At 32.7% G+C, this 12668-nt stretch overlaps 1 protein-coding gene across 1 annotated transcript; it reads left to right on the top strand.

The window, feature by feature from the left end:
• The first annotated feature begins 8682 nt into the window (after positions 1-8682).
• LOC130828360 (protein SIEVE ELEMENT OCCLUSION B-like) lies at positions 8683-12668 on the top strand. Its single transcript, XM_057694318.1, has 7 exons — positions 8683-9340; positions 9422-9526; positions 9931-10376; positions 10581-10690; positions 10771-10916; positions 11020-11490; positions 11747-12668. Exons 1-7 carry the CDS (start codon positions 8753-8755, stop codon positions 12413-12415), a joined length of 2535 nt encoding a protein of 844 aa, XP_057550301.1. The 5' UTR covers positions 8683-8752; the 3' UTR covers positions 12416-12668.

The raw sequence follows: 12668 nt of genomic DNA, 5'->3' as shown, positions 1-12668 counted from the left end.
TAGTTGCAGCAGCATTGCAAGTAAGCAACAAAAAGTATACTTCTAGAAAAGCGGAGAAAATATGACAAATTTGAAACCATTGAGATTATACATTTTACAAAGATTGTACAAACTAATGAATCTTAATCAAGAAAAAAGTAAAGGGTTCTCATGTTGGATGACCGAAGGAAAACAATCAAAAACTTGCCAGTACAATGAATGAAGAATGTACACCTAACAAAGAATGACAAAATGAAGGCATTGAAGAAAACCTAGGATAACTAACAAGACATGTAGTGAGCCGTGGTAATTTGAGCTCATAAAGTGAAACCAATTTCAGACTTTGAAGGATTCTATACCCACTTCTACAAAAACCCTGAGCATCTAACTCAAAACCCAAGCAAAAGTGATGGCTTATAGGCTAAAACATAATAACCTATATTCAAGAAGGACCAAACATAATCTTACTTTTTACAAATTCCCTATTGTTCAAAAAAAGAGTGCAAGTGGAAGTTAAAGTTTTTTACTGTCCTGATATTTTCAGCTAATGGATAATAGACAGGAGAGAATGACCCATGAAGTAAATTCATTTCATTCCATTATCCCAATGCCATTGAGTGGCTCCTAAGGGTGGGTTTGGGGGTCGGATGTTGCTACCTAACCCTTGTTCGTGATAATACTAACAACAAGATTGTTTCTAAGTGACCCTGGGTAGCAAACATAAAATGCAACTTCACATCCCATAACAAAAATATAGAGCTAAAGCAGTTGAAGATTAATAATGGATCATTTGGCATTTTATATTCCTACTCAACTGTGAAGCAAACCAGTAATAAGATGACATTGTATCAATGTAGAAAAACCATCACTGAATAATCAATTCTAAGAGAGAAATAAATTGATAGAATTCAGCCGTAAATTAACAATTCAATTTCCAAACAACTCCAGATAAAAGCCAATTATAATTGAGAAAAGAGAACAGACAACATGAGAACAGACAACATGGGAATGAAGAAGAAACATGTCAAGATTTCTTACTTGAAAAAAATTGAATTTCTTCCTGACGAAGAACATTTTGAGTATGAGCCTGAAGAAGATATGGACATCTCACCTGAACAATCAAATTGATTGACACTCTTAATTAAAAGGTCTACTTAAACAGATGAAATTAACAAAATGAGGAGATGTCACCCATATTTGTTAATTTCTTTATATATTTTGGAATCCAATTTTTTAGTATTTTTCACAGTAAAACTAAAGTAAAGGATCATACTAGTATACCTTATTAGACATTTTCGCCCATATCTCAACAGCTTCACGGATAACCTCAATCAAAAATACGGTGGCCTTTGCAGAATTTGAGTAACTTTCCCTAGGATTGTCAATAAGAAGGGAATTCTTATAGTTCAAACAGTGAGTCATTGGAGAAGAAGACTGATGGTAAGGAGTGTTGCAGAAGGAGGTAGTAGAGGAACAAAGACCACCAGGGAGGTTAGCCGGCCCTCCAGCACCCACCTCATCGAGAAAGGGGTTGTAAAAAAAAACCCTGAAAAGACCCTAGATTATAAATGTGGCGGAGTTTTCCCGTGGAGGTCGCCATTGATGATGGAGAAAGGCAAACAGGGGTTGTGTAGAACCTTTTCCCTCAATCTTGGCTCTTGCAATTTGGGAAATTATTTCCTATCTTACGCACAATGATTTGATTATGAGAGAAGATTTTGGGATTTTATTTTAATTATATATATATATATATATATATATATATATATATATATATATATATATATATATATATATATATATATATATTTGTCTATGATGCACGAATTATTGTTATTGACTAAAAATTTCTACATTGAAAATAAGTTTTCCATGATACCGTCTAGGTGTTTACGTAGGATGGATTTGGAGAAGGCTTTTTTATTTTTTGGACTACATCGTCATCAGAAAGCGGTTTTATATGAACCTCAAATTAGAATCATTTTCTAGATGGTGATTTTTCTATTGTAATATTTTATTTAAAAATAATAAGGAAAAATAAACCGTTATCATAAATGGCTATTTATTTGTTATTCAAATTAAATTAGTATTATTAGTAAATTGTCATCCAAGAAACAAATGCTCGATCAAATTGATGCTATATTTATGTGTACAAATGCTCGATCAAATTGAGAAACAAACGGAATAAAGAAAAAAGAAAAAAAAATCAAATTTCACATGAATGAGCTAGGCTCGACCTGGTCAAATGGTTGTGCTCGCCTGAGTGTTATAGCTTGCCTTAGTGGAGTAGAAGATCTGCTCGACCTAGCAACCTTGTTCGAATTAGTCGAGTGTCTAACTTGTTAGCATTTTGTTGCTTGACTTTGGGTGTTGAAATGTTACTTGGATTTGTTGAGTTGGTTATATTATTAACTTACTTTTTTTTTGGCTTAATTATATGTATGTAATTTGGATTATAAACTATAAAATAACCCAAATTCACCTTAGTTAGAGTATATGCTAATACTTCTCAATCCCTCTTTCTCTCTCTAATTAAAATCCTAATCCCTCTAAGCCTCTCTTCTTCTTCAAACCACAAACCGGTAGAGTTATAGACCATCTTGAAAGCTTTATTTCATCTATAAAAATCGACATTAGATGTAGACGCGGCTTGAATTAGGTGACCGACGTTAATTTCTTTATATTAAGGTTTTCAATCTTTTTTCCCAATCTAATTAAGAATTCTAATCATTAACCTTAGGTAAATAAGATGTTTTAAACTACTTAGATCATCTTGTAATAAACAAATAACATGTGTATTATCAGGGGAGGTTCTGAATACGTTCAGCCTGTTCGACCGCATAGGACCCCACAAAGTTGAGGGTCTCAATGTTAAATTACATTTAATTACATAATATATGTTAAGTGTTTAAAGATATAAAATTATTAGAAAAATATCATAATTTTTTAAAATTGTAAAAGGCATTAAATAAATTCTTCAATTTTTTGCTCCCCCTTGTGTATTATAAGTCATGACTAAAGTTTAGTGAGCAGCAATACAACTACAAGTGAAGCTTTTTGTATATAAAATGGGAATAAAAGCAAGAAATGGAATTAAAGTTATTCCTTTTGCTGTTGGTGCTTTCTATCTTTGAGCATCGTATCAGAGTAATGACATTTTTCACGACAAAAATAAAATAAAGAATCGAGTAAAGGCTTGAAATCAACGAAGCTCTTAGCTTTTATAGTACTTTTACAATTGATGTTAATTAACATGTTTAACACCTTGTAATTATTAATTATTAATTATTAATTATCAATTATTAATTATTAATTATCAATTATTAATTATTAATTATTAATTATTAATTATTAATTATTAATTATTAATTATTAATTATTAATTATTAATTATTAATTATTAATTATTAAGAGGACTCTAGTTTTACTTCAATTGTTTTGTTTATAAGCTAGGATTATTGTTGTGCGAGAGCGGAAGCAAGTTCGTTGAAAAATAATAAAACAATAAGAAAATTCAATGCAAAATAAGAAATTGACACGAGAGATTTAACGTGGTTCACTATCAATTTGATAGCTACATCCACCGGCACCAAGATCAAATAATTTCACTATGATCGCAAAGAATTACAAGATAAATCTCAATCACACTCGCAAATTATTGACTCTCTTGTGATGAAATAGTTTATGCGTTTTTAAGTTTTTTTGGCATTAACATCTATTTTCTCTTAGTGCTTTCAACAACCTTCTAATTCCGTTGATTGTGGCTAATACACTCTAAAATACATAGACGATATTATAAAATCCGTGAAGGAGGTTGAGTCGAAAATATAGATGCCGTAAGTGTTTGTTATTACGTTCTTAAATTATAATATATACATATATATATATATATATATATATATATATATATATATATATATATATATATATATATATATATATATATATATATATATATATATATATATATATACTATATTATTGGTAAAATCTAATGTTTATTAATCTTTTAATTTTATATTATATTATAGGTTTTATACGACATTCCAAGGGAAATACGCCCTTTAAGAAATGGAGAAATGCGCAAACTAATTTTTGTTCTTGGTAAATTGTAATTAGTTTAGATTTTTAGAACTTTAATGTATATATGTACGTACATATTATTATATTATATATACGATTGAGAGTTTATTATTACAAAGAGATTATTGATAATTATTGGTGATTATTTGTGATTATCATTGGAATATTGGATTAATCATTGTTTATTACATTGTACATTATTATTGGATTATTATTAGTATTAAACGAAAAAAGAAAAAAAAAATTACACTATTTGTTGCTAGCCAAAAAAAAAACTGCAGCAAATAGTTAAGACTATATGTTGCGGTTTTCTTGTGGCCCACAACATATAGTCTTAACTATTTGTTGCGGTTTTTTTGTGGCCCGTAGCAAATAGTGCACTTTTTTGCTGCGGTTTTAAACCGCAGCATTTAAAATAGGCCATTTGCTGCTATCACTATTGCTTGGGGCCAAAACCACAACATATTATGGCCAAAAAACCGCAGCAAATAAGGTTTTTTTCCACTAGTGTTAGTAAGCTTGAAAATAAATTTTCTATTTAAGATTTATCTTTTATATATTAATACAAATTACTGTGATATTTTCTACCTCTAAATTGAGCATGCCTCTTTATTTATACTGTATATTATTAGTCATCATTCTATATGCTAAAATGTTTACTAAATGAGGTTGATAAATAACTTGATCGAGTAAGTGGCCAATTGCAAATATATTTGTCTTCTATTTCGAAGCAAAGACAAAAAGAGATCAAACAAAAATAAATAAACTTATTATATTAAAAAGGAAAATTTGATATTAATAATTCAACATTTCACTCATCTGTTGTGAATAATCCCACCTATGAATTATCTTTTAATAATCCAACTTTTCCCCTTTGTTTGCAGCCAGCATACTAATAGGGTATGCTAATAGCAAACTAAAGGTAAAGGTTGGATTATTAAAAAATAAAAAGATGCTGCTAGGAACCTAAAGACAAAGGTTGAATTATTAAAAAATAATCTAAATGTGGGATTATTCACAGTGGATAGATGAAAGATTTGATTATTAATATTAATTTTTCCGATTTAAAAATGAAATGAGTAACTCAAAGGCTTAAAATTAATTAAATGAGGTGTATAAAATGTCGTCATTTGCAAGATTATGACTTTCATACATCATTCCTATTTATCAACACCCAAAAATAAATGTTACGTTCAAAAGAAAAGTCTCCTAGAAAAGAGAAAGGCAAATGAGATAAACTTGTAATTTGATAATTTTTCTATGTTAAAATTCTTCTTTACATTTACAAATATTACTATGTGGAAATTCATTAAAATATATCAACAATTTAAGTTAATTATATTTTGTCATGTATTCAGTCATTGAAAAAGCGTCATTTAAAATTATAAGGTCTTTCTTTAGATTATTGTATGATATGATATGATGACTTCACTATCTTTGTCTCACTTAGTTTGTGCACATTTTCAAATATATTAATCGATGTCCTGGTGCATCTTATTATGCATAATTATAAATTATGAAAAGTTGATATTAATAAATTATATTATATCGAATCAAAACTATGATTTAATTTATATATTTGAAATAAGAGTGTTAGGAATAATGTTAAAAACTAAATTGGGTAAATGAAGAGAGTATGTTTTAAGTATAGTTGAATTTGAATAATTAGAAGTGTTAAAAATTAAATATGGTATAGGAGTTTAAGGTATCTCAAGGAGAGATTTTCTTAAAAAATAAGTTGAAAATTAGTAAGAAATTAAATTTTTGTTCGAACATTAAAAGGAGAGAGAAACTTTGTGTTTTGGGTTTTTCAAGAATATATTTTTCTTAAGTATTCTTTATTTTCATTTTGTATAAGTTGTTTAATCTAAAGGAAAATTTACCCATAATAATACAACTTATTTATAATTTTCCTAGATAATTCCAACTGTCAATTAATCATGAATAATCCAATTTATTGTTTCACTTAAGCTGTGCTGTTGTTTGTGTTTTGTTTACCGGTTGCAGCAGGTCAAAATATGACCATTGTCCTCTACCTTCTTCATCCTCCTTAAATGCTCAGTATCTTCATTAATGGAAGCAGCAACAGCTCTTCAAGTTTAAAAATTTTTTTCATTTTTATTTTTTTTTTCATCAATCTCATTCCTATTTCCTTTCACGAAGGAGCATCATTTATTCTCATTCTTCTTCAAGTAGGAGTTCAATTGTAAGGGAAACCCCAAGATGTAATCAAAATATGGCCAGTAACCCACATCTTGCTCAACAATTCCTTTAAGTTCAAACCAACAGTTTATCTAATCCAACCCTATGTTTCTTAAACACCCCACCATACCACCATTTCACAGTAACTTCATTAAAGAAACTATAAATAACAAATCAATAAAAAATCCGATTATATTAGGTTAAATAGACAATAAAAAAAATTGCAGAAATTATAAGATTTAACTTACCATTTGGAAAGGAGAATTGCAGAAACTAGCTTGGAGATAAGAGAATTGCAATGAGCTCCAATGTGAGTTGAATGTTTAATGTTAAATTAAAAAAAAATTATTACCTACTAAAATCGGCAGTGGGTAACCAATCAACAACACGGGTTAAGTGTAACAATAAATGAGATTATTCATGGTTAATTGATAGTTGAGATTATTGTTGGAAAATCGTTGAATAGGTTGGATTATTCTGGGTAAATTTTCCTAATCTAAAAATCAAAATAAGCATTTATCCATACATTTTTCTTGTATATCTACTCCATTACATACGTTAGAGTATTTTTAGTCTATAACTTTTTGTATATCGTGTTTAATACGGGTAATCAACTAATATTTCATACATATATTTAATATATAGTGATTATTAAATAGCTTGTGCGTAACACGAGTAATCAACAATTATGTTCTAATAATGTGTAAATATTGTTATTTATTAATCAATTTTCTTTGTTGTGATTTTTTAAAAATTATTATTCATAGTTCTCTTTCTTAGCTTTTATTTAATCTGTTTGTAACGATTATATTATTTATGCATAATAATTTTTAAATGTCTTATGCTTTAACACGACTGAAATCTAGTTAACCTTAAATCCATGATCGATTCAAATCCGTCCTAAATCGAACTCATGATTATCTTGAAACCCATTTTAGACATGTTTTATATTGATTAAAACCAAGTTTTGACTTATTTTATATTCATTGCATCTCATTTTAGACCTAAGTTCCGATCAGTCAATTTTTAAATTTAATTAGGAATTAAAAATGTAAAATGTTGAAATAAGAATAATTAGATTAATTAAAATTCATTTAGAACCTACAAAGAACCCAAGGGCCTACACCCATTTAACCCTTGAGTCTAAAAATTTTCAAATTCTATAAATTTAGCCTATTAAAATTCGACTCATGACCATCTCAACTGCAATAATGAAGGTCTTCAATATTCAATTGTTACAAATAATATGAATACAATAACTTTGTACATAATCTTCAGCCACGAACTTGAGAAGAATGATTTGACAAAGCAATCTCAAATCTCAATACTAAAACATAATTACGATTTAAACATATTTTCCTAAAGTGTTTGTTTGAATCCTCTAATTAAGTACTCTATCAGTCCCTAAGCAATAATATGTAATGACACAATTGTTAAGAAAAAAAATAGATTTCATCAAATTGCATAGATATGATTAAAAGTGATAAAAAATAAAAAATATATATATACGTAAAATTAAAAAAAGTGATGAGAATAATACATAAAATAGAAAAATTACAAAGTTAAAAGAGACAAAACAAAAATAAAAATTATGGCAATCACATAAGGAAACAGGGAAGTAATACACTTTGAGGATAATGTATTTCACCAACTTATAGTATGTTAAATTGTGCTCATGATTCATGAACAACAATTCAGACTATAAACCTCATAGAGATGACAAGTTTAGATATAAAAAACAATAAAATTTCATTAGCCCAATGTTATTCAGTGGCTCCTACTCTTACCTATAGTGATAGTGATTAGTGTTTACTCCCTATCATATAGGGCTTTGAGGGTGTGCGAGGTGATCGACCGCACAGGGTTCTTTTTTCTCCTGTATATGAAAAAGTTAATAAAAAAGGAGATATATTAAGTTTATTATTAAATATATATATGTATGTATATATATATATTCTATAAATAAGGCGCAAAATAAAAGTTTTGCACAAACCCTAAATTTTTTATAACGGCTCTGGTCTCTATGTTCCTTAAAATTTACCGAATTGATCAAAAACACACTCACAAAATTGTCAAATGGAGCAAACCCTAAAAGACAAAGTAATAATTTAATGACGAAATTTGATAGTGCAAATCACGTTTGTACGGATAAAGAGAATAGCAAAATAGTACTCATAGTGGTATGTCTCAAATTCATGATATGATCTCATTTAAGTAATTGCAAACAAAACATTCCCTTCTTGTAGCATTCCTACATGATTAAAGTGAAAAGCTAAATAGGATTGGGGCCAGCATGGCCAAGCTTCTAATAAAAGATCAATTGTTGGAATTTTTAAATAAACTTCAATGGAAGCAAGGAAGTTGATTCATATCAGCTTTATTCCCTTTTAGATCACTATAAATATGCATCAGAAATGTGGAACCACACAATTCAAAACATTGAGTATTTCCATATTTAGAAACCAAAAGGGTTGCACACTTTTTTCAGATGGCATCCAACCCTTTGAACTCGAACCTAGCCGCTCCACTCCCTCCACCTGGGACACAGCCGTCAATGCGAGGTGCTGAACGAGGCAAGTACTTGCCTTCTGATGAGGCTGCTAGAGCGTCTCAAGGTCTGTCTAGGGGTGCTGACCGAGCTAGCATGTACTTGCCGTCTGATGAAAGAAGGGCAGTGCAATTACCACCCACCGGGGCTGCTGCTGCTGCTGAACGCAGCATGTCAGCCCTGCCCTATGATGAGGGCAGGGCGCTTTTTCCAAGAGGTTCCGAGCAGCAGGGCTTGCTGTTGCCTTCTCGTGACAGCAGGGCACCTCTGCTGTCAGCAAGGGATCCTGAGCAACTTGGACTGCGCTTGCCGTCTGATCATCATCATCATCATGAGGGTGGCATGCCTCTGATGTCAAGGGGTGGTGAACGCGGTGGCATTTTTCTTACCTCTGACGATCATGCACTTGCTAGGCAGGTCGAGCAGTACCATTATCCTGATGCTAGTAATATCAATATCAGGCCACTTTTCCATCTCGTTCAGGAAATTATTGAGCGCGCCACTCAAACAGTTGTAGACGCTTCCCTGGTAACGATTTAGTTTCTGATACTTAATTTATTGATATTATATCGATTCTAGTCGTAAAAACTACTGGTTTGCTCTCTGTAGGGTAATGTTTTCTCAAAGAGAGAAGCCATGGAAGGGAAAATTTCTCTTAACAGTCTTCAGGAATTTCCTGACTTGCCTCTTGTTGCTGAAAGGATATCTTGTGAGGTAATGTTATCTTATGGCTTCGCCTTTTGCTTTGCATCTCTGTCTTTATCTTTGTCGCTAAATTTGTGAAGATGGCATAATAGGGTAGCTATGTTACGTACCCATGTCCGATCCTTGATGCTCGGACATTGGTATGGCACTTAGACACTTTATTTAGGCGCAAAATATAATATTTAGACGTATCTGACACTTGGACACGCACCAGTATCTACCATCAGTACCCGAGTCCAAGTAACATAGTAGGGAAGTAATACGAAAAAAACGTACTAGTGTATTTGCATATTTCGAATTAGTCGTAAAATACCACTTTCATAGTTTTCGATTTATAATTTCTAACAAGAAATTTTCCTTTTTTGGAATTCATTGACAAATTGAATGCTGATTAAGTTGGTAAAATAATACAGATTACCTGCAAGGTACTGAGTGGTGTTGATGCACACAACACCACTCTATCAGTACTGAATATGCTTGCACACTTTTCGTGGGAAGCCAAGGTGGTTTTGACGCTAGCGGCGTTTGCGTTAACCTATGGAGATTTTTGGCTTCTGATTCAAATTTACGCTACCAATCCCCTCGCAAAATCCATGGCGCTTATCAAGCAATTGCCAATGGTTGTGGATTTCGGAGGCTTTAAGCATCAGTTTGATGCCACTAATAATCTTATCGAAATCATGGTTGAAACAACCAAGTGCATTGTAGAGTTTGGGGAGCTTCCCACAGTTTACATCACACCGGAGGATCCAGAAGTTAAGGCTGCAATGACCCATTTCCCGATTGCTGTGTACTGGATCATCAGAAGTGTTGTGGCTGCGGCAACCTACATTACGACTATGTCTAGCAGGGGAGTTGAGTAAGTGCAGTAACCGTATTTTTCTATTGCGCCTCTGCAATCACACGTTCCATTATCCCTGCCGTTAAGTGGCTCCCACCTTGCTAGTGACAATCTGAAACCAAAGAGCTATAAATCTTTGCCCATCGGAATAAGGGACATATTGAGCTTGTGCAGTGATGAATTGAAAAATAATGTTATAATTTTTGGTTATCTTTTTCTCAGATATGGGACGAATACTTCACTAACGTGGGAGCTCTCCAACAAGGCACACAAGCTTAAAACTATAAGCGATCATCTTAGGGACACATTGTCTAGATTGCATCGATACATTGGTCAGCAGCCTTGTACTCTTTGTTACATCTCTTCCTTGCATTTCGAATCTAAATCGTAGTGATTTTGAAAATTTTTGCAGGGGAGAAACGAGACATTGATTCATACAATCTGATAAAAAACGTTGTCTATCAGACGATTCATTATGACAACATGAAAGTCCTGAATATTCTAATCTCTACCAATAATGATGTGCCTCCATTGTATGATTGTCCGAATAAGAGAAGGGTTTGTCTCAATATTTTAGCAGATGCCATTAATTTCACTAAAACGTCTCGTTTTTTGGTCATCGGCTCTGATCACTGATCAGGATTATGTATTTTGATTACAGGTTCACCTTGAAGAATTGATGAAGAAAAATGTGTTACTACTGATATCAGGCCTAGACATCACTCAAGATGAGTTATTTTTCCTTGAGCAAAGCTACACTGACTCGAAGGTGCATGCATACGAGATTGTATGGATTCCAGTAGTGGAGTCAATGCAGTGGACCGATTCAATGCAAGTTAAGCTCGAGACTTTACATGAGTCAATGCCCTGGTACGCGGTCTACCACCCTTCAATGATTGGAAACGCGGTCATCAAGTTCTTCAGAGATGATTGGCACTTCAGGGGCAAACCTATCCTTGTGGTGCTCGACCCGCAAGGAAAAGTTGTGAGCCCAAATGCAATCCATATGATGTGGATCTGGCAAAGCAATGCTTTCCCCTTTACGAGCATAAGAGAGGAAACCCTTTGGGCGCAAGAGACTTATAGGCTTGAGCTATTGGTTAATGGAATCGACCCGAGAATTTTGGACTGGGTAACTTCTTCTAACTTATTTGCTCCCCCCACCCCGGCGTACTTTTTACTGATTATATCAGGGGTGGTTTTGGGCATGTGCAAGGTGCGCAACCGGCCTTTAGACAAAAAGGCCTCAAATATTAGTTTTGCTTTAGTTTAATTACTATTGTTTAAGCTCCAAAGTCGCAAAAAAATGTAAAATAAACTTCCTTATCAAGCCTTTTTCCATTTTATCCATTCAATTCTTAAGGTAAAGCTTCTAATGTGTGAAATAGATCCGAGAAGATAAGTACATATTTGTGTATGGAGGTGACGACATAGAATGGATCCGAAGGTTCACAAGGGAAGCACATGCAGTAGCCCGAGCTCTTCAAGTTCAAATAGAGATGGTCTATGTAGGAAGAAGCCACAACAAAGAGTTAGTCCGAAAGGTAAGTGAATCAATTATGGTCGAGAAGCTTAGCCATTGCTGGCAAGAACCAACCCAAGTATGGTACTTCTGGACAAGAATCGAGAGCATGATATTCTCCAAAATTCAGCTAGGAAGAGTCGCCGATCATGGTGATGTCATACTACAAGAAATTCAAAGACTTCATAGCCATGATAAGTCCCATGGTGGGTGGGCTATCTTAGCCAAAGGACCAACCATTATAGTTCATGGACATGGAAAACTTGCCTTATTAGCCCTCCAAGAGCTTGAAAAATGGAAGGAAAATGCACTTTCTAATGGGTTTCATCATGGGTATAAAGAGCATTACATAAGCCTTCATCAGAAAGAGTTCCCTTGTCACAGGATTGAATTTCCTGCTTCTGTCAAGGTTCCTAACAGTATGCTCTGCCCCGACTGTCGTCGATCTATGCAGAAATATAACTCTTTCAAATGCTGTCATGAGGATGGACTGTTCGGACAAGAGTTTCCTCCTGTTGTTTCTTATGGTGCCTAAGCTAAATTAAGTCTACCTAATTTATAGTAATATTATGTGTGTGATTTTGGAAGTTCAGCTATATTCTATGATGCATTTTAATTACTCCACTTGCTTTATGTTAGCATGGTCGGATTGAATAAAGGTTTGCAAGGGTGTGTGATTGTTTTAAGTACCCTATTAGGGATTGTAAAAGATACTAATGGATTAATACTCTTATATTATTAAAGTTTTTTATTAAAATGAATGATATACACACATTGGTGCTTTTGTC

The sequence above is a fragment of the Amaranthus tricolor genome, chromosome 12 (assembly GCF_026212465.1).
Source record: "Amaranthus tricolor cultivar Red isolate AtriRed21 chromosome 12, ASM2621246v1, whole genome shotgun sequence".
In the NCBI taxonomy this organism is placed as follows: Eukaryota; Viridiplantae; Streptophyta; class Magnoliopsida; order Caryophyllales; family Amaranthaceae; genus Amaranthus; species Amaranthus tricolor.
Note: the sequence above shows the minus strand (reverse complement) of the source record. Positions and strands in the feature narration are given on the sequence as shown.

Bases quoted from the DNA above. Each gene is read 5' to 3' on its own strand.
- LOC130828360 (XM_057694318.1), top strand. From the start codon at position 8,753: ATGGCATCCAACCCTTTGAACTCGAACCTAGCCGCTCCACTCCCTCCA. The intron at 9,527-9,930 runs GTAATGTTATCT...AAAATAATACAG, and splicing joins CTGAAAGGATATCTTGTGAG to ATTACCTGCAAGGTACTGAG. The intron at 10,691-10,770 runs GTCAGCAGCCTT...AAATTTTTGCAG, and splicing joins TAGATTGCATCGATACATTG to GGGAGAAACGAGACATTGAT.